Here is a 21,118-nt window from a genome sequence, read left to right as displayed (position 1 = left end):
AAAAAAAAAAAAAAGATTGTACAAGTGTATGCCAATCAGTTTGTGGGAGAGATCACAAATTAATTCCCAGGTCAATATGAAAAGGTAAGCGCTAATGAGCAGGTTCTTAGGGAGTGGGAAGAGAATAATCTCTCACATTGGAAAGAGATTGGTCTAGATTACCTTAAATCCTGTAAGACCTTACAGTGGTCATTTCCTCCTCCTGTAGAAGCCAGGAGAACACTGCAGTAACTCCCTGCTCCCTGTCTTTCTGGGAGCAGGCTCCTGCTAGTTCCTGACTCCACAGGTGAAATGTCTGATGGGAGTGGTCAATAGTAACCACAGTAGTTTTGTTACAGGGCAGGGAGAGGGGCAGCCCAAACCCTGCAAACCTGCCTATTCTAAATAGGTTCTGCCATCCGCCGCATCAACACAAAACATATGAGACTTTAATGGGAAGGAACTTTAATAAAACTAGGAAACAATACAAGAAAGGCAAAGAATCTAGTTTCTAAATGAAGCACCCAAAGTTACCCGTCCCCTTGTGGATAAAAGTCCATCCATATGGGATCAGTCCAGAGCAAGGCCCCAAAGCCTGCCACAAGTCTAAAGCATCTTCCAGTGGGGACCCACAGAAAAGGGTCACAAACAACCAGACAAGCCCAGAAGGAAAAGATCAAAATCAAGATAAAGGCTGCCATTGTCACCTCTCCACGGGTCTCACCCACATCTGTGTTACCCCGTTCACGACCAAGACAAGCGCAGTTTCTTCACATGTCTCTAGGCTCCATGCGCCTCCTCCAGGTCTCCTTCTGGCTCCATCCTGCTTCCTTCCTCAGTCTCCTCTGCAGCTTCTTCTCTCCCTGCTCAGCTCCACCCTCTCTTGGGTGGGGCAGGAAACCTGGAACCTCCCCCTTTCCTGGGGACCATCCTGTTACAGTTTGTCATGTCACACACCACCACACTGACAAACAGGAGTCGTGGAGCAGGCTACATAATGCAGGATGCTGCTGAAGAGCAAGATCCTGGCCCTTTTATTGACACACGTAATTGGTTGTGAGGAGATTAAGGGGATTAAAGAAAGAGGAAGGGTGTAGAAGAGTAGGGATTGTGAGTCTGCCCTCCAGGCACTTCTTATCTACTTGATACACCCTGATCCCCCAGCCATGGTTCTAATTTTATCAACAAGGCATTCCACTGATCAGCTTCTGGGGTCCTTTGTTGTAGGGTAAGGAAAAATGTCAGGCTTTTCTTCCCTCCCGCCATAAGGATAGATGACAGAACCCTGTGGTCCGGAATGCAGGCCTGGTGGCGGGCACCTGGAGTAGGGTGTGGGCATAGGTAGATGGGATTCACCTGGGCTGAGACTGGGCTTTTAAGGGCGGCATCACGGGGACGCCAGCAGAAGCCGAGGAGAAGCCAGAAGAAGAAGCCGAAAGAGAAGCCGAGAGAGAAGCAGAGCCATGAGAAGAGCAGAGAGAACGCCAGAGAGAGCCCAGATAGAGTGAAGATTTGCTGGGGCCTGGGAGGACTGCCAGCCTCCCGGCCTCCCAGCACCCCTGCCTGCCATGTACCTGGTAATCCCAATAAAAAAGCCTGCAAAGACCACTGAGGGCTCCAGGACTCCTCCTTAACCCGGTCTGCTGGATCAGAAAACCTGTACTGTGTCCATTCCTGCTCTACACTTGTCATACATCGGTCCTTGGGCCCCCCGGGCGTTCCCGGTCATACCTGGTGATGTATAAATCGGGAGTATGTGTTGTTGTTTTGCATTGGTCCTCAGCCCCCTGGGCATTCTGGACATACCTCCTGATGCACATGTTATGCATTGGTCCTCAGCCCCCGCCCTGGGCATTCCAGACGTACCTTGTGATGCATAACCTCCCCAGTGTGATCCAGCTTTGTGCTCTTGTTTGATTTGAAGGGTTGGGCTCCTGTTCCTAACTGGCCAGGCCACATTGACCTTGTTTAGGTGACAAAATGGCGGCCGAATAGGCTGCCTAGGAGTAGCAGACCCACAGTACTTATATTTATGTGCTTACTATGTGGCAGTACTTTGGCCTTCTACATGACTTATTTAATTGTCTCAAATAAAAATACTTGGGAAGTATTTTAAATGGGGATACTAATTGCGGCGATTTTATCAATGCCAAAGCTGAGGATGAGGGCCATGAACTAGCTTCCCCGAGGTCAAACGGGCTGTGGTGATGGGTCTGGGCCTTGGCCACTCTGCCCTCCAAGAAATGGTTGGTCCCTGAGAAAAAGAGCCCTCGTGTCTGGAAAGCTCCTTCTAGGCAATATTCTAGAAAAAGTGTCCTTTGCCAAACTTGGGCTTAGATTCTGCCTGTTTTCTTACTAAGTGACCCTAGACAGGATATTTAACCAGTTTTTTTCTCTGTAAAATGGGGGTGAGTTACCCATTTCCCAAGTTTGAGAGGATCAATGAGATGATGTAAGACGTACCCAACTAGACTGGAAGTCTGTGTTTCTGTGCTGGGTTGGGAAGACCTTAGGGACCCCTGTGCTCTGAGCCAGGATAGGGTGGCTTTGGGGGACTCTACAAATACAAACTGAAAATTTTCCCTGCTCCTTGGAAAGGTGACTTGTCCATTACCCTCAGCATCCCCCCAACATACACACATGTATGAGATTCAGAAAGCCTAGTCTGTTTCCTCTCCCCTTGACCTTGCCAGGTCACCTGTTGATGTGTCTGATGTTGACCAGGCCTTCTGTGGGCTCCCATACCCACCCCTACGTGTCAGAGGCCACTGTCTGGGGTAACTGACCTCTGGCTCTGGGCCTGGCCGGAGCGCCTGGGACAGCCCAACAGGCGTCCACGGTCCTGGTTAGCTCTGCTCACCCTTCTCTACCCTTCCCACCTGTCTGTACCAGCACTATTTCATTTGCTTTCCTTTCTTCATTTAAATATATTTTCTTATTGTGGTAAAATATACAGAACATAAATTTTACCCTTTTAACTATTTTTTAAATTTATTGTTTGTTACAATTTTGATCTTGATCTCAAAATTTGTTTTTTTATTAGAATTTTTTTTAAGATTTATTTATTTATGCATACAAGAACTGGGGTACAAGCCAGAGGTATGGTGGGTGAGAGGATTCACCAGAGACAGAGTGGGGAACAGAACTGATAGATGGACTGAAATATACTGCTGGGGGGAGCAGCGGGAGTCAGGAGAGGTCTGCTGTACCATGTGGGTCACCTCCCTGGCTGGGGATGGAACTCATGCTGCAGTGGCTGTGGATAGCTTCATAGGTTGCGTCTTAACCCCTTGCACCACCAGGGAGGCCCCCCCGTTAACCATTTTTAAGTGTACGATTCAGCGGTGTTAACCACATTCACACTGTTGTGCTACCATCACCACTGTCCATTTCAAGAACTTTCTCATTTTCCTAAATAGAAACATTGCATCTCTAAATGGTTTCTCCTCCTCTCCCCAGCCCTGGCGACCTCCACACCACTCTTTGTCGCTATGATTCTGTCCCTCAAGTAGGTGTGTCATTCTGTGGAATTGTCCAACGTGGCCTTCTGCCTCTGGCTTCTTTCTCCTTCATGTAATGTCTTTAAGGTTTATCCTGTTACGATCAACGTTCCTCGGTTCTAGGGGTTTCGCCCTTTTTTATGACTAATACTTCAGCATGTGGCTATGCCAGATTGTGTCTATCCAGGCGTCTGTGGAGAGCCTCTCTTTTCTTTAATCAGACTTCTTTGGGCTTATCATGTGTCACCTGCTCTTTTCAGTAACAGTTCTGCCCGGTAGCGCGGGGCTCTAACAGCCTCTTCTTTCCTTGAAGCAGGAAACTCCAAGATGGGAAAGGGCGGAGGGGCAACTGCATCTACTGCTTGTAAACTGCTCTGCAGTCTCTTCTGGGGTGTCCCCCTTCGAGATATCTCTTCTCAACAGAGACTTAATGTGCATCACATCTCCTGAACCCAGAAAGGCTATTTGGGAAGGAAGGAAGGGGCTACAAATTTGCTTCTGCTGGTCGCCTTGCCTTCACCTTTGCTGCCTTTGGGGACAAGCCTGCTCTGCCCCAGGATGCTCTGTGGGCAAAGCATCCAGCAATTCCAGAGCAACTTTCTCCCCCTGTTTATGTTTCTGAGATTTTGTTTGGTTTTGTCTTGTATATGTCTGCTCATCCCTCTGTGTCACTCTGGTCTCTGCTTGGCGTCATGCACCTCACTATTTCTGGATGTACAGTCCTTTCATCTTATCGCTTCTTACCTCAGGCGTGCCCTGTGTTCTTTATTTAGAATTTTGTGCCTGCAAGTTCCCTGAGGGGAAGGGTCCTCTTCCTTCCTCCTTCTGAATCTTCCTTTGTCTCTTGTCTTGGTTCTCCCCTTCTCTCCCTCTTACACCCCTCAGTGCACCAGCACCCACATTCTTTCTGGGCCACCATCTGTGTCCTCAGGCTGCCCGTGACCTCAGCGATGACACACACCAGCATCGCACACACCCTTGAGTGTCTCACAACAACTTCTGGGGGGCAGGAAGAGAACCTTTGTTGATCTTCTGAGCTCATCAGAACAGGAATTCTCCAGCTCCAATGTCCTGGGTTGGGTGGAAAATTAGCTGAGTGCTTTATGTACGCCGTTCTCCTGTTCTCATATTCCTGTCTCTCTCCACTGCTTTTACAGGACCTTGTAGCAAGTAGTTTGTCTTGGTTCTTTGCAGGCTCTTCCTGTGGCTGGGTGACCTTAATGAGTCACGCCACCTTTCAGACCCTGTGCTAGAAAGTCTGTAGGAGGACAGCCTCTCAAAGTGCCGTGACGACGAAGATGACATGTCAACTTCAAGACTGTGAGGCAGGACCCAGATGTGAGTTCTGCCCACAGCTTTCTCGGACTCTCAAGAACTTTTCTGTCTTCCTGCTCAGTCTTGCTGATGCCACTTAGGAGGAAATCTGGCAGGCAGATTCCCCGAATGTTCCTGCAAAAGTTGGAGATTCAGGAGAAGTCCAGGCATGGGGAGTGCTGCTGTCTTCCTGGCGCCAAGAACAAGGGTCCAGATCCAGGACTGGAATGCGCAGGAGCAAGGTGGCAGGGACACGGGGAGCTGGTCTCTGTTGTTCAGTAGCTTCTTAGTACAAAATTGACCTTTATCCAAGGACAGTGGACCTTGGCCTACTAAAAAAGTAATAATGCTCTCAACTTCTATCTGGTTTATGTCACTCTTATGATCTCCATTTTTCAGGTGAGGAAGCTAAAGATCTGGAAGAATAGATTTGGAGGGTGCGTTGAGGGGAAGGCAAGCCCAGTTATGGCAAGTCCAGTGAGCTGCAGTGGCAGGAGCCTGGCCAAGGACAGGCAGCTCTGGCTTGAGGAGGGCCTGGGCCCATGGGGCTGGCTACTTTGACGTTGACAGCCCCTGGTGCATCCCCTGTTGAGGGGTTTTCTTCCTTAGTTATTTCTTCGGGTCTGGTCACCCAAGGCAAGGAGCCAGGCTGACAGTTAAGTGTAGCTGCTGACCCTTTAATTGCCTTACAGTGATTTCACAAACCTGCCTGCTTCAGATGCAAACAGCCTGGTGTGCCTAGCCTGTCCGGCACAACGTCAGGTGTTTCATCTCCCAACCACCTCCCTCCCTGCTGCCCATGTTCAGGGCTCACTCTGCACACCTGCATGTGGCAGCTCTGGAAAGCCCTAGGCAAGCTCCCCACTGCTTAGTAGTGTCAGCCTGAACCCCATGGGGAGGCCCAGGCTGGGAGTGAATCCTCCCCTGTAACAGCCACAAGCCAGTCTGCAGGACAGCCCTGGACATGTTAGATACACACAAGTGAGCAAGCAAGGGAGTTATTTCTTCCCTTCATTTGCCACCAAATGCAGATTTCTTTGCATCACCTGCTGCTGCCCTCTAGGCAGTATCCCTGTTTTGACCCAGGGCTCAGCACTTAAACATAAAGGAGTTTGTAGTGGATGTTCTCCAAAGCCCCCCACCTGACTGTGTTTCTGAGATTCTAAAAGATGTTTGCTGTAGTTGGTCGGGAGAGGCTGGGAGCTTGCTGGCTAGTACAATTGCTAGTGATGAGGTGTGATTAGGCCTCCTAGCTTATGCGCACTTGGCCCCTGCCCGCACTCTACTTTGAGAAGGTAGCTGGGTGCTAGCGGTATTAACCTCTAGTGGCACCGCTGTCACTGCTCCTGGCTGTAGCCGAGTCCCAAGATAGAAATAGTGCCTCCTTTCCGACTCACTCTAGTGTGAGCCAAACTGGCACCAGCTCTGAAAAAGGCTTCCAGGGGGTTCTCAGAAGCTGCAGGGAGCTGCCCATGAGTGGGAAATGGAATTCCCTGGCCAGGTGGCCCTGTTCAGCTGATAGCTCTGCTGGCGCTGGATTCTGTTCTAGCCCACCTTTGGACATGAGAGTCAGAGTCCTGGCCAGGGGCCCAGGAAGATGGTATGCCGATGCCCGGGCAGGGGGAGGGCAGTAAGGTGGGCCTCACCGCTGGAGCTGGTATCTTTGCACATCATTTCTGGGGATTATCTCACCTGTCCTCTTGCAGGTAAAACTCAGAACCTTTGGTGAACCTTTTCCACAACCTCTCAACCTTAGCCTTTGTTCTTCCTGCCCCGCAGGTTAGGTTGTCTAGGCATTAGCTAGAGAGGTTGCTATTTACTTCCTAGGTGTATGTCACCCCCTGAGTAGTACCTTCTCACATTGTATATGGGGCTTTGTGCACCAGCTTCCCCTGAGAGAATGGGAACTGTCATGACTGTCCAGTTTCCTTCCCAGGGAACCTTCTGTCCCTTTCACTTTACTCTGGCCCCTTCCTATCCTGGTTCCTGAAACTATTCCTATAGAAAGAAAAAGGCAATTCACCTTTCTACCCGTCCTTCAGGCTCAACTTCTGTTTGTTCTCTTGAAACTATGGCAACCTGGCCGGGAGGCCACTTCTACCATCTTGGAAGTCAGTGTTCCCTGAAGTCACAGCTGGGAGCTCTCGAGCGCTTCTTTCCAAATGGGGACAGGAGCCTCTGATTTATCAGACCTGCTAAAAGGAGAACATTTTAAACAAAGCAATCCCAGATAATCCCTCCACAAGTAGATTAGGAATGAGTGCAATGTTCCCTGTAGGATTTGGAGTGTGACTATAGGCAGGATCAGCTGGGACCCTAGAAGAGGATTCTGGATTGTGGTCTACACTTACTTTTCCTGTGCTCATTTCTTCCTCCCCTTCTTACAGTTACTCAGAAGACCAGCATGAGGAGTGGTTATCTTGTAGCTGACCCAACATTCTTTTTCTTTTTCTTCTTGACATGTTTGTCCTTGCTCTAGTGCTACCTTTTAAAGCCCCAAGTTGGGAATCCAGGGAGTTGAGATGATTAACGGCAGGAGTCCGGTGCAAGAATTCCACAGCCTTAGACGGCAAAGTCTCCATAGCTCACTGCCCCAGGACTTCCCCCACCAAGCGGCCACTGTTGGAGGAGGGAGGAAGAGCGCAGCTGGTGGCTGGCGTGTCCTCCTGTCCTCCGTGTCCTCCTGTCCTCTGTTTCTCTTTGCACTTGGTTGCTTGCAGGGGGAGGGTTTAGTGGCTAAAACCCTGAAGGGAGAGCAGGGACCCCTCCCCACACCAAAGAGATTGTTCTCTGGTGGTGACCATCTTACTAATTTAGAGCAGCTGGCCAGACTGTGTGGCAGGGTGGGGAAGAGGGAGCCCTGGGGAGTTTCTGCAGAATCAAGTGACAGGCAAATGCTGGAGGGGACCCTGTGAAGGCCAGGCCCTCCTAGGTTAGGATGACTTTGGGTTACTCCTCCTCTGGGAATCTGTGCATCATGGGGGGAGGAGAGAGCTGGAAGGCAGCCGGTCACCAGCAAGCGGATTCTAACCTCCGCACATCTCTATGCCCTGCTCAAGTTATATAGGCCTGGAGTGGAAATGAGGTGGGGAGGGGCGCCATCTTGCAGCTTGGAATTGGTAGGACTAGCTGGTTGTGTTTAGCTCTTGAATTTCCCACTGTCTGGAGAGCCAGGGTCAGACTGTAACCGCTGGTGTTTTTTACATCTGTCTAGGCATTTGCAAAATGCAAAAATGCAACTTTATCCTCTGAACTTCACCAAGTCACTAAATTGATTAAGGTGGGAGGGCCTTTGGGGTGTGGCCATTTGTGCCACGTGCTCTGGAACCAGGGGGCCTGACACCTCTGAGGACCCCTCCACATCTATCTAGCCTCCTAGCCCTTCCTGCCTCAGGACCCTTCCCTGTTTATGCTGGACTGAGAACACAGCTGAGCATACTAAATCCTGACTTTTGTTTTTAATCCATAAAAATATTCTCCTATCCTTTCTCTTCCCCCATCCCTGTTAGGAATTGGCCTCTGCTCCAAACATGGTTAGATGCTACATAAATATTTGACTTAGCCAAGCAAACTCCAGATGCATTTGGAAGAATGCAGATTGGCTCAGAGTTCATCCTATAAGCCCTTTTGGCTTATCATCTGCGACCTGGTGGTACTGACTGGCCTGGGTCGACCCTGGCAGAGCCCGACTTGCCTCTTGGCACATGCATTCTCCTTCCACTCTTCCAGCCAATGCGGACAAGAACAGGGTTGATGTCAGAAATTATCCAGATAAGGAGAATGGAATTTCATCCAATGAGGCTGTCCCTGGAAATGTGGGGAAAGGGAGCTAGGGAGAGATGGGGAAAGGGGTCTCCAAAGATATGAAGAAACGATGTCAGGAGCTTGGGAACGAGGTACAGAGGGGAAAATGAGGCGATGGAAAGAGTTTGGCACTAGGTATTTCTCCCATGATTCCTGGCAGCTCAATGCCTTAGAGATAATTCAAAAACCATCCTTTTTTGCCACTTCGTCGGACCTCCCTACCATCACCACCACCGTCACTCTCCCTGGTTTCTCTTGGAGTCACTGAGGTTGTTTACCATGCCATGTTTGGGGGTGCAGAGTCCAGTGGTGTTGGGGCAACATCTTTGCGGTCACCGCTGCCTCTCCCTGGGAGGATGCAGGTCTCCCTCTGCCTGCACCAGAGCGGCCTGTGGCTGTGTCCTGGAGAACCGAGGAGATGCCCCCCAGCCCCTTCAGTCTGCTGACATCAGGGTCCCAAGAGGGAGGAGGGGGAGATGGGGCAAGTGTGGAAGGTGCAAAAGGTCAGGGGACCTCTAGGTAACTGGTTCTCATTGGCGACAAGTGTTTTCTGGACTTCCTTATTTCTCCTTCCTTTGGAAATGGAGCAGGAAATGTGGATCCTTTCTTCATTCTGCATGTTAGGTCAGCACTGGTTAAGACGCCACCTTTCTGCACACAGCAGGAATCCCGGGTCCTCCACTCTCTCTCCCAGAGGCTTCTGTCACCATGACCAGCGGGGCTGAGTTACCTCTTCGCCTGCCCTTTGTCTCACCACACTGGGCCTTTGTCCATCACCATGGATCTGAGTTCTTTCAATCGATCTTCTGTCAGCCATGATTTTTGAAAGCTCACTCTTCCTTGGGGGTTGTGGGACTTGTCTGCTTTTATATTCCTAAGTAATGGCCACTCAGCTTGAGTGGATACCGAGTCCTAGGAACAGAAACACCAATATCCGGGACACTGGCTCAGCTTGTTTCTACCAGCTTCTCCCAACTGCTCCGGTCAGTGCCCAGTATCGGACTCTCTCCTCCCCGCCTGCCTCCCTTCTCCATCTCTACCCTACAGGAACACTTGGCTGCTGCTGACAGCTGGTTTGACAGGCTCAGAAATCATCCCCGTTCTGCTCTTCTGACCTTAAGGTGCTGCCAGGACAGATCTCTGTCCCAAGTTCTGATTTTCCCAGCAAGATGCCATCAGCTCACCAGGCATGTCAGTTAGAATTTTGACCTCTCCTCGGGGTACAGAGGGTGCACCCCTGATAGAAGGAGCACAGCTGTCCCCTTCTCCTGCCCTCTCTCTCCCCATGGGGCTTGTTCTCATCAATATCCTTTCCAAGCCCTGGTGGCATCTGGGAGACATTCAGTGATAAGCTGTGATGATGGAAGGGATTGGAACAGTCTGACGATTTGCCATTCATGTTTTTATCTGCTTGATATGCCCATCAGCAGTGCAGGGGGGTGGGGTTCCTCCTTTAAGGGTGGACTAACCCAAAAGGAGCTGGAATAAGGTAGAGAAAGAGGGAGATTGAATCCCGCAGCATCCTTTGTGTGCTAGCTGTTTGCAGGAAGTACCTCCCTCTCTTACTGGGACATGACTTGGGCGCTGGCAGCCTGGCCTGAGGTTGTCAGTGCTCCCTCAGCTCTGCCTCCACCATGTGGTCTAGTTCCTCCCACCGTGTTGGCCCCTCTGAGCTGCTATCACCCGTGGCTCATTTCTTCTTTCTTATTCGTTACTTTATTATTATTTTTTAAAGATTTATTTATTTATTTATACAAGCACTGGGTACAGTCAGAAGTGCAGGAGGGTGAGAGAATTCACCAGAGACAGCGGGAAACAGAGCAGGCAGACTGACGAAGTACACTGCTGAGGGGAGCAGCAGGTGGCAGGAGAGGTCTGAGCGCCATGTGGGACCCTCGCCGGCGGCCAGGGATTGAACCAGCGCTGCAGAGGCTGCAGGCAGCTTCACAGCCCAGCTCAACCGCTGCTCCACTGGGGAGCCTCTTCCTTACTTTATTTGTGGTTGGGCACGTGGAGGAGGCAGAGGTCCTCATCTAAGTGGAGACTGCCCTCCACTCACCCCTGTCTTTTCTGTCAAAACTTTCCCATGTGCCTGAGTCCTGGACATGTGTGTATGGTTTTTTTGTTTGTTTGTTTGTTTGGTTTTTTAAAGATTTATTTATTTTTGCATACAAGAGCTGGGGTGCAGGCCAGAGATGCAGGGCAAAGGGGAGAGGATTCACCAGAGACAGAGTGGGGAGCAGAACAGGTGGATCTACTGAATACACTGCTGAGGGGAGCAGCAGGCGAGACAGGAGAGGTCTGCTGCACCATGTGGGTAACTCCCTGGCGGGGATGGAACTTGTGCTGCAGTGGCTGCGAATTGCTTCATAGTGCTGCGTCTTAACCCCTTGCACCACCAGGGAGGCCCCCCACATGTATATGTTTGAGGCAACCTAACTTCCCTCTGAAAATCCTTCAGCCTCTGAACCTTGAGCGTGGCCCCATGATGCTGATTTGGGGTACTCACCACCCTAACTAATTCTTAAGTCATGCTGTGCAGGAATTGCCTCTCCCTGCCCCCTCCCGCCCCAGGTTCTCCAGGTCTGCACAAGTAGAAGAATCGTGTGCCTTTCAGAAGCACCCCTAGGTCAGGGCCTGCAGCCTGTAGCCAAGAGTGGGAAGGCCCTGCTGGTGGGCTGACCCTGGGGGCTGGGGGTTGCTAAGGCATCTTACCACGGCCTCTGGCGTGATCCTCGGTGTCTTCACCCTTTATGGCTTTGGCAGCAGTGGGCCTGGTGGGGACTTTGGGGTGGGGAGGAATACTGCCTGATGGAGCATTTTTTTGATGGAAGGAAGAGACAAAGTGACTGCCCCTTTCCATCCACGTAAGTGGTGCAAGGGTGGGGGGACGTTGCGCTTTGACCTTCCTCTTATGAGCCGAGAGGCAGGGGTCAGCAAGACGCCCCAGTCCCTTCTTCAGAGGGGCTCTCACTGTGGTTCCCCTGCCTGGCTCAAGTCCTGAGCTCTGATTTTTGGCTATATTCTTCATTCCTGAGAAAGTTGTGGTGGATTTTTTTCTTTTCTTTTTTTTTAAGCTATCTTGGGGGCTGGGAAAGGAAAACTTTAAAAGTAAAATAATAAAAAACAGACCCTTGCAGGCTCATAAATAGCTTCCCCGTAGCCAGGCTGCACACTCACTTTGCCATAGCAACCTGGGAGTGTTTCTAGCAGCCTGTCACCCAACTGGAAAACAGCAGCTGCTCTCCACCAGCGCCCGCCAGCCGCTGCCTTGGCCACAGAACAGCGGGTGCACCCCCTGGGGGGTGGGGGGGTCTGGGCCAGCCATTCTGTGGGGACCATGGGGCCATGGAGAATGGCAGGGGATAAGGCAGCCAATGTCCAGATGTGCCGGGGTGTCAGGCACATCTGGGAAGCCTGTAGTGGGTGCTGGGCATCTTGTTTCTCCTCTTCCCCTCACCTGTGCGTTATCCCACTGTCTGTCCCCTCCCATGGAAACAGGAGGGTGCATAGCTCCCCCTGTACCTGAAAGCTGTTCCTTGGAACCTCAAAAGGTAGCTTGCTTTAACTTTCTGAATAAATCTTAGCTTCTGGCACAATCTGTTAAGGGAAACCCTTCAAGTCTCTTTTCTCAAGGACAAGGGGGAGGGGCTTTCCCCGGGGGAAATAGTGGGTCTCTCTGGGCAAGGGGGGTTGCCCTGAGGTAATGGAAGCAGTATCCTGGAAGGACAAGAGGAAGCGGCAGGAGAACCTATGTGACAAGCACCTCTGACACCCCCCATCGGCCAGGATCTGAGGACATTGTCGGGACTGGGGCCCCATTAAAGTCCCTCAAGTGCTGTCAGCTGGTGTTGGAGATTCTCAAGCCATGGTTTGCAGAGACACTTTATGGTCTCTTCTGCATTCCCAAGACCACAGCATCACAGCCCCTCCTTAGGGGGCTAGTCAGAAATGCTCATCCCCAGGCCCTACCCAGACCTCCTGAATACAAAACTCTGGGAACAGGACCCAGTCAGCATAGGTTTTAAGTGGCCGTCCCTGGTGCTCACTTGGAGAACCACTGCTCTAGAAAAGGACTGGAGAGCGAGGATGTGAGTCCACTTCTAAGACCCCAGGGCAGACTCGGGGTCCTGTCTGTGTAATGGAGAACTGGGAAGCAAGATGACCCATCCCTAGGGAGAGTCTCCGGCTCTTTCCTGCCATCATCTCAGCATGGAGGAGTCTTGCCATTTGTCTGGGGCTTCCAGAAAATAGCTGGGCTGAGAGAGGTGGGATTGGGCAAAGCCGGTGACTGAACAGGTGACTGTCACGGAGGGTGGAAGGCAACCAGAGTGTTGGCCAGGCCTGATGTCCAGTGTGTGATACTCTGACCACTGTCTGGGTCAGACAGGAATATTCATTTGCTTCCTCTCCCACTGAAGCCCTGGGGACAGCGCAGCCATCCAACACGCCCCTTCAATGACAGACGTGGCCTCCTCTGTCTCAGGTCAGGCAGCTCACCCTCACCCCCGAGGCCTCCACCAGAACTGAGGCCTTGGGGCCATGAGATCTGACTTTATCAGCCAAGGGGGGCTGACCCTCCTCTCCCCACCCACAAGCATGGCATGATTCTGCTGAAATTTGTTTCTAAAAATAACAGAATCCAAACCAGCTGCTAAAAAGCTTCTTTGTTCCCTTGGAAAAACCACAGCAGCCCCAAGAAAGGCAATCTATGTTGTCCAAGAGTGTATACACTAGACGTCTCAATGTTACTGCCCGAGTCTGCGTCCTGTCTGCTGGCCTCAAAACTTCTCGTCCAGTTCCTTGGAGCTGCGCCTTGCTCAGGGTGAGAACAGAGACCCTCTTGCTGACCCGCGTCCCGAGCACCCCACCATCTGGTGAGAGGGACTGGAGAGGCTATCAGTGCTGCACTAAAAAAGATCTTCTAGATGGGCACTAACTCCCCTTGAAATCAACTTACTCTCCTCAATCAATTGAATGAAACGGTCAGCACTGCTGTTTCATTCTCTGTGTTGCCTTGAGCTCCAGCTTATTCTGAACACACCCCTACACCATTTGCCTCACAGGAGACCACACAGTGACCTAGGGCCAGTATGTTTCAGATCGTTGGGAAGGGGCTGTGGGCCCAAGGGCCTGCCCTTTGAAACATGAAGATGTTGATGCCCCTTTAGGGTGGAGCTAAGGGCGATATTGCCCTCAGGAACATTCTTGCTGGTTTCAATTCCTGCCAGGAAGCTTCCTGATCATCTTGATGGCCTCTGGGCCATTGGGGTCTCTGACATGGCTTGAAACTCAACAGACTATGAACAGAAACAGACTATGAACGTTGGGTCAGTTCTCAGTATCACTGTTTGGAGAAAGTCTGTGCTATCTGGGCCTACCTTCTGCCGGCCTCCTGAAGGCATCTGGGCAGAACTGATAAGTTTGGTCATCATTGTCACAGCGTATCCTAGACAGTACGGCCCCTCTGGGAGTGAAAGCTTTTAGCATTGTGTATGTTTTATTTTTGTTTTGTTTTGTTTTTGGACCTGGGGTGCAGTCATTCAAGTCAATATTAGAGACTCATGGTCCATTATCATCATGGGTCTGGGCTGGGACCTTCTTAGGCTCACCGTCCCCATGTCCCATATCTGTTCCCTTCTTGCCTGTGAGCTGCATTCTAACAGGCTGACATGTATCTTTTTGCTTAAGTGGGCCCCTTAAAATTTATAGTATTGCTTTGGAAGCATTCGCTTTTAATTTATCTAAAAGCTATTAAATCACCTTTTCCCCCAGCTAAGCTGTTTTTAAAATCGTCGATATGGTTGTAGGTAGCTGTCATTGTGTGGCTAAACGCCCTGTCTTCTAGCTTGTATCCATCACTGGGGCATGTCACCAGCTCCACGTCACTGTCACCACAATGTTCCCGCGAACAGCCTTGCACGTGTACCCTGCTGGAGTTGTGTGAGGCTGTCTCTGGGAGACGTGCCCAGGGGAAGGCTGGGCCCAGGGTGTGCATGGATTCCAGTTGGCCCAGAAGTACCCCTCAGTCACTCCACAGAGAAGGGATGAATTCTGCATCCCTGATGCCCAGAGGCTGAGGGTGACACATTTTCTCTGGATACATGCTTTAACTCTAGCATTCCGTTACTGCATGGAGTGAAGGGGACGAGCAACGAGCAGCCTTAGGGAAAGAAGGACAATGAGGGAGCCATGTGTACACTGTCTTTAACCAAGAAGCTCCCCCTCTGGCAAGGCAGTGCCCCCCAGTACCCAAGACCTAAGGGCTGGCTGAGAATCAGCCCCAGCGCCCAGGACAACAGGCAACAGTGGGGCATCCTGTGGTCCCTGCAGGGCCCGGTTTGGGTGCCCTGGCACTCATTGGCTTCCCAGCATGGGCATGGACATGGGGAGATGCTGCAGGTGGTGCTGCCCCCAGGTGCACTTCAGCCACCTGACGCTGACCTGCCTGTGGGCCTCCTTCCATGGGCTGAAGGAGGTTTGTGCAGGTTTCCTTCTGGCCCAACAGGTGTTAGAGGAGAGTGAGGGCCAGGCAGGTCTGAGGAAGGAAGGAAGGACCTGGGGTCATGGTGAGGATGGCAGCCAAACCTGAGTGGCAGGAAGTGATAAGTGAGGGCTAGAATCTGGGTCAGGGAAATAAGGGACCAGAAAAGAGGAGGGGAGCAGAGAAGCTTTTGTGTGGAGTTTAGACCTTTGGAGAGAAGGCCCCCCTGTTCAACTGCTTGCCAGCTTTCTTGTTGGAGTACAGCCCTCAGAAGCATGGGGGTGCCCAAGAGGAGAGTGACACTTGAGAAACAGTCAGCAATGAGACCAGAAATGCCTCTGCTGAGAAAGGAGAGGGAATCTGAGGAGGGTCTCTGTGCCTCCCAAATTGCCATGGCTGCAAAGCCCTCGCCCCAATCCTGGATCCCAGGCGTGATCCGGGTATGCTTGGAATCACTCCCGTCCAGAGCCAAGTGCACTCTGAATGGGACTTGGGGGGTGGGGGGGTGGGACTGGGGGTTTTGCCCATAAGCTGCGCAGCTCTCCCTGTACCTGCCCAGAAAGTTCAAAGAGTTCAGGACTGGTGTTTCTCTGTCCTGTTTCAAAATCTCTTAGGGCTCTTGGACCTTCTCATCAAGTTTTAGGAAGTGAATCCGGAGCTTTAGATCTGTTTTCTTACGTGTTTTTTCTTGTACTTGAAGCAGGTGGCTTTGGATTCACACTAGGGCACGAGTCCTGGTTCTCTGAATATTATTTCCCTGCTGTAAAACGGAGGGGCCCTTTACAGGGTTGTTGGTGAAGAGCAGTGAAATGACACCTGGACTCGTGAGAACAGCTCTCTGTGTGGCCCAGCCATTGCATGCCCAGCACTGTGCCAGGTGCTACACGATGCACATGTGTGTGTGTGTGTGTGCACGCGTGCGCACGTGCATGCACACCTTCACCGCCTCACCTAAAGCAGGGAGAAGTAGACCCTCACTTGGGATGAGGAGTAAAACAACAGGTTGGGGGGAGCCAAGCAGATTTTATATTTCAGTCTGGTGCACTCTCAGGTGGGAGCAGTATGTCCTGCTCCCCAGGTCTTCCCTTCTTCACCCCTCATGTCCTGCACCTCTGAATGCTGCCAGCTCCATCCTGAGCAGAGGGTCTGAGGCCAGTGAAGAGGGCAGGGCAGGGGCCAGAGTCTGCTGTTCTGAGCAGCCCCTGCCTGCAGTCCAGGCTGGAGTCGAATGCAGCTGCTTGTTATTCTGGGCAGGTCTGGCTGCAGCCGCCTGAAACCCTAGCCACCAGCCCCCGTCTTTGCTGTCCCTGCTTCCACTCATACTTCATTCCCGTGCACAGTGCGCCAGGTTCAATGGGAGCCATGAGCAGGTGATGCGGGGTGGGCTCCTGACAGTCCTCAAAAAACTTCTCTGCTCTCCCCCCACGTGAGGCATTACCCTTTTCCTCATAGTCTGGGGTGTAGCTCTTTCTTTGGCACCCTGGGAAGGTTCCCAAATATAGGGAATTCCTGGGATAAAGTTGGAGATAGAGCATCTGACTATTGTTTATGGTTTGGTGGCCTAAGGCATGAAGTTCTTGTCTCTGGATGTTCCTCATTTCTGGAACTTGCTGGAGAGCCGAGCCCCAGATTGGGGTTTAGGAAGTGTGGGTGGTTTGCTTCTCAGGTATGGACGGGAGCAATGCAGTTGACTCTGAAGGAGAAAGTGTGAGGATAAGAGTCAGCATTTCCTTCAAATGGAAAGGGGTGTTTTTTGTACCCCAGAGACAACTGCATTTTAAAGAACTACTTAGATGTTCTTTAGAATATGATTAGGTCCGGACTCAGGGGATGAAGTAAGGGGTAACAAAAAGGCACCAGCAGTCAAGGCCACTGATTTGCCAAAGATCAGATCACTTTTTACCTCTTTGGGCCTCCGTGTCTTCATATGGGAGGGGTGGGATCATGCTATCCTACCTGGAATTGATGTGACAGTGCTTGCACATGTCATTACAAATTATACAACAGATGTTACAGAACTTTAGGAGGAAAAAATTGAAATTATTTAATGGTCATGTAAAGTAATAGGATATCCTGACCCTGCAGGAATGGGTGAGAGAGTTAGCACTTCCTATCATCCCTTAGGCTGGTGAAAGGCTGGAAACGGGAGTGAGAACACATCTTACCCAGAATGCTCCAAACCGAATGACTAATCTGGACCTGACAAGAGGTGGGACCTCCCAGGCATCTGAGCCTTGCGTCTGAGGCTGAGGCAGTGCAAGCACTCACAGATTATTCTTTGCCAGTTGCCTAATAAGGTCAGGGGCTAGGCAAGCTCAGCAGGAGCAAGGAACTCGTGGTCTAGAGAGCTCAGAGCCCAGAGAGGAGTCTCCAAATGCCGGAAGCACTTCACGGAAGTCCCACCTTGACCTAGGCCCCCAGCTGGGCACTGACTTTTGATTTTGTTCATGGAGCTCAGTGTTTGACCTCCTGTGCATGTGTCTTTAGAACACCTGGAAGCAGAGGGGCCTCATTCCTTGCCGCATGCTTCATGGGCTCTAACCATACATGACCTTTCTCATGGGTCGCCTCTGGAGGGAAGCATCTCCTCTTGATACCTTGAGGAGAGGTAAGGGACTCTGATAGGACTGTCCCTTCCTCTCTGGAGATCCAAGGCCATATGGGCTAGTGGTTATCGCCAGTGTTTCTAACCTTGCTAATGGTTATTCCCAATGAAACTACCTCAGAATGTTGCATTTGTTTTGGTGGGAAGAGAGTTCCGCTCCAGCAAGGAAAGATGGAGACTTATGACCCTCTGCCTGAAGGGTTAGCTTTATCTTTTTTTTTTGAGGATTTTATTTATTCTTATATAGAAAAACTGGGGTACAGGCCAGAGGTATAGGGGGTGAGAGGATTCACCAGAGACAGAGTGGGGAGCAGAACAGGCAGACTGACTGAAATACATTGCTGAGGGGAGCAGCGGGCGAGTCAGGAGAGGTCTGCAGCACCATGTGCGTAGCTCCCTGGCCAGGGATCGAACTCATACTGCAGAGGCTCTCCATAGCTTCATAATGCTGACTTAAACCCTTGCACCACAAGAGAGGCCCAAAGGGTTAGCTTTAAAAAGTTCATTAAGATCAACTTGAACAGGGCACCTTTCACCTAAGATTTCCAAGCACTATTATTATACCTATCACTTTCATGGGCTGAATCTGTCCCTCAGTTATGGTGGGAGGAACTAAGCTCTAAGAAAGCTAAGTGACTTGCCCAAAGGATGCTGGGTAAATCTGCTTCTGGTTATTTAACCAAGAAAATGAACTGGATGTCTACTATGTGCGGGTTCTCCTCTAGGCACTGGAGATAATGTGCTCAGCAAGACAATAAAAAATCTGCTTTAATGGAACAAACATTGTGGTGGATGAACACAGGAAAAGTAAAATCTTCTGATTTCCAGCTTAGCTTTCTATCAGTGCTATTATCAACATCCTTTTGAGAGGTTAAGGAGTTCCACTCAGGGGTCAACATGGGCTTCTTGCTGCTATTGTCCCTCTCACTGATTCCAGGCTCAGGGGAGACACTGAACCAGAGAGAACATTCTGTGGTGCCGCCTACCCCATGTCAGTTGCCTGAAGAGGCTTTGATGCACTGCCCTGGGTTCTTTTCATACCTCCTTGTCCTCCAGGATTCTCTGAGGACATCTAACCCAAAACAATAGCAACACAAAACCCTGTTTGCTTCCCCCTTTATAAGTTAGAGTGGCTCTAAAACTCTGTGATAGCAGGAGGCAGAGGACACATTGGGAGAGGGAGAGTGTAACCATTTCCACCCAGTGCTATCTGCAGAGACACGATTAATTGAAATGTCCAGGAACTTTGGCCACAGGTGATTTTTGGAAACATACTTGATAAAAGAGCCACGTCCTCTCTGATGGCTCTTGTGCTTCTTTGTTCACCTTCTAGGAAGAGGATGTCTTCTATTCATTACAGAGAGGTTGACCAGAACTTCTTGTAACTTCGGTTACCCCCTAGTAACTGAACTCAAATCTGCAGGGCTGTTGAGCCAGCGCTGGGCCCCCATGTTCTGGAGCTGAGCTCAGGATTACCCTATCCCATTCAAGGACTGCTGTGTGGCAGTGGCTCCTGTAAGATGCAGCAGCCCCCCTCTGAAGTTGAGAACAGACTCAGGATAAATTTTCTTCCCACCTTCAGCTCTCTGTGTCTCACCTACACATAGCACTGCCACTCCTACTCCCCAGTCAGTGTGTGTGTATGTGTGTGTGTATGTGTGTGTTATGTATGTGTGTGGTGGTGTGTGTGTGAAAGGGGAACATGGCCCTTTCTGAAGGGAGAAATACTTGCCACTTGGATGCTGATTTGAGACCCACCAGGGCTCCCCGACAAGTGGGCCCCTTTGCTCCCCTGCTGACCTAGTTGTGGCCCATGCTCTGTGTGGATGAGAGCAGCCTCATCCCCACCACTCTGGAGAAACTTGAACACTCCTAGGCTTCAAGTTCACTATCTTTCTTCCTCAGAGGTCTGTCTGTCCCCTTTATATGAGAAAGTTCCACCCTATATCACCAACTGCCAGAGCATTTCACTCTCTCTTCTTCCCCAAAGCTTTTTGAAGTGGGGTGGGGCTTAGTCCTAAGACCTTAACTTAGTGCCTAATTGACCGATAACTGCAGCAGGCTGCAGAATTTCCACAGAGCTGGGCCTCGTTGGATTTTGGCATCGTCTATCACGTTGTCCTCCTGGTTTGTAAGTGTGTGTGTGTCAGAAGTGGGGGATGGTGCAGGGCATGGGGGAGGGGCAGACTTCTGATCTCTGCTCACCAGTTCCAGGTAAGCGCAGACTCGAGGATCCTGACGGGTCCCGCACATAGAGTGGGAGAGCGTTACAGCCATTGAAGTCGTAACCTTCTATTTCCAGGTTCCTGAAGTACTAGGATTTCCGTTACTTAGTTCAGATACACTGGGGTATATCTGAAATTACTTCTCTACATTGGAGATTATAAGATGCTGGGGCCTCCCAGGGAGAAAGGGGCTTCTCCTGAGTCCCTTCCCTCAGCCCAGGCCTCAGCTATCAGTTCAGCTCAGGTCCCAACTGTCACCTAAACCCTAGTGCTAGAATGGGTACCTCTTGGCCTTCCCATAGCCAGATTCCCATCACTGCTCTAATTGTTTCTTTTTATCTGTCTTTGATTCTTTATTCCAGAGATCCAGTTGTCATTGGTATCCAGGGAGCCCTTCTCTTCCTCCTCCTTCTCCAGCCACAGCTCCACCACTGCAGTTGCTGGTTGTTGCTAAGGTTGCCTCCATGGTAACATGCACATCCTGTTTACACCTCCATCTGGACGAGTTGGTCTGAACTAGGAACCTACCTATCTTGGACAACTGGGGACAACACCTGGGGACACCAATCATCGTGACACGTGGTCCAGCCTCCATTCAGTTCCCCCATCCTCTTCCTCCTTTCGCTGCCAGGCTTCATACACGAGAAAGGATCTGGGCTGAAGGCTGCTACTCTGAAGCTTATTGCACAAGATATAGTCGATCTTGCCTAACTGGGCCCCCAAAGAAGCAATTGGGAACAGTTGAGGCAGGGAGGCGAGAGACCTTGGTCAGTTGAAGGAGAACTCCACATTTTCTCTGGCGGAGGGGCTTGGTAACAGCAACCAAAATGACGAACCCAACAGAACTTGCCTTGCCAGCCAACTCTGTGGCTGAGAGCCGTGATGGAGACTTTGGCTGCACGGTGATGGACCTGAGGAAGCTCATGGAGCTGCGTTCAAACGATGCCTTAGAGCAGATCAACACCCACTACGGAGGTGTGATGAACCTCTGCACGAGGCTGAAAACGCACCCTGTGGAAGGTAAGGGTGGGGCTGGAGGACGGTGGTGAGTGTTACAAAAGACACTTTCCCAGCTTCTGGAGAAAGTGTTTTCCTAGAGACGTCCCTGGTATAGCTGTGTCTGGTGGGAAAAGTGTGGCACTTGAATTACTGAAAGGGAATGAGGTCATGGAGAGCCATTTCTTCCCCAGAGATAATGTTTGGGGTT

At 50.8% G+C, this 21,118-nt stretch overlaps 1 protein-coding gene across 3 annotated transcripts in view; it reads left to right on the top strand.

Moving 5' to 3' along the window:
- ATP2B4 (ATPase plasma membrane Ca2+ transporting 4) overlaps window positions 1-21,118 on the top strand; it is a 92,777-nt gene that overhangs the window by 27,085 nt on the left and 44,574 nt on the right. For all 3 annotated transcript variants that reach the window (XM_037497261.2, XM_037497260.2, XM_037497258.2), the window contains exon 2: window positions 20,274-20,931. In XM_037497261.2, the coding sequence (XP_037353158.1) occupies window positions 20,739-20,931 (193 nt within the window). In that variant the 5' untranslated portion in view covers window positions 20,274-20,738. The remainder of the gene's footprint in view (window positions 1-20,273; window positions 20,932-21,118) is intronic.

This window comes from Talpa occidentalis, unplaced genomic scaffold (assembly GCF_014898055.3).
Source record: "Talpa occidentalis isolate TD23 unplaced genomic scaffold, MPIMG_talOcc4v2.1 talOcc4.8, whole genome shotgun sequence".
Lineage (NCBI taxonomy): Eukaryota > Metazoa > Chordata > Mammalia > Eulipotyphla > Talpidae > Talpa > Talpa occidentalis.
Note: the sequence above shows the minus strand (reverse complement) of the source record. Positions and strands in the feature narration are given on the sequence as shown.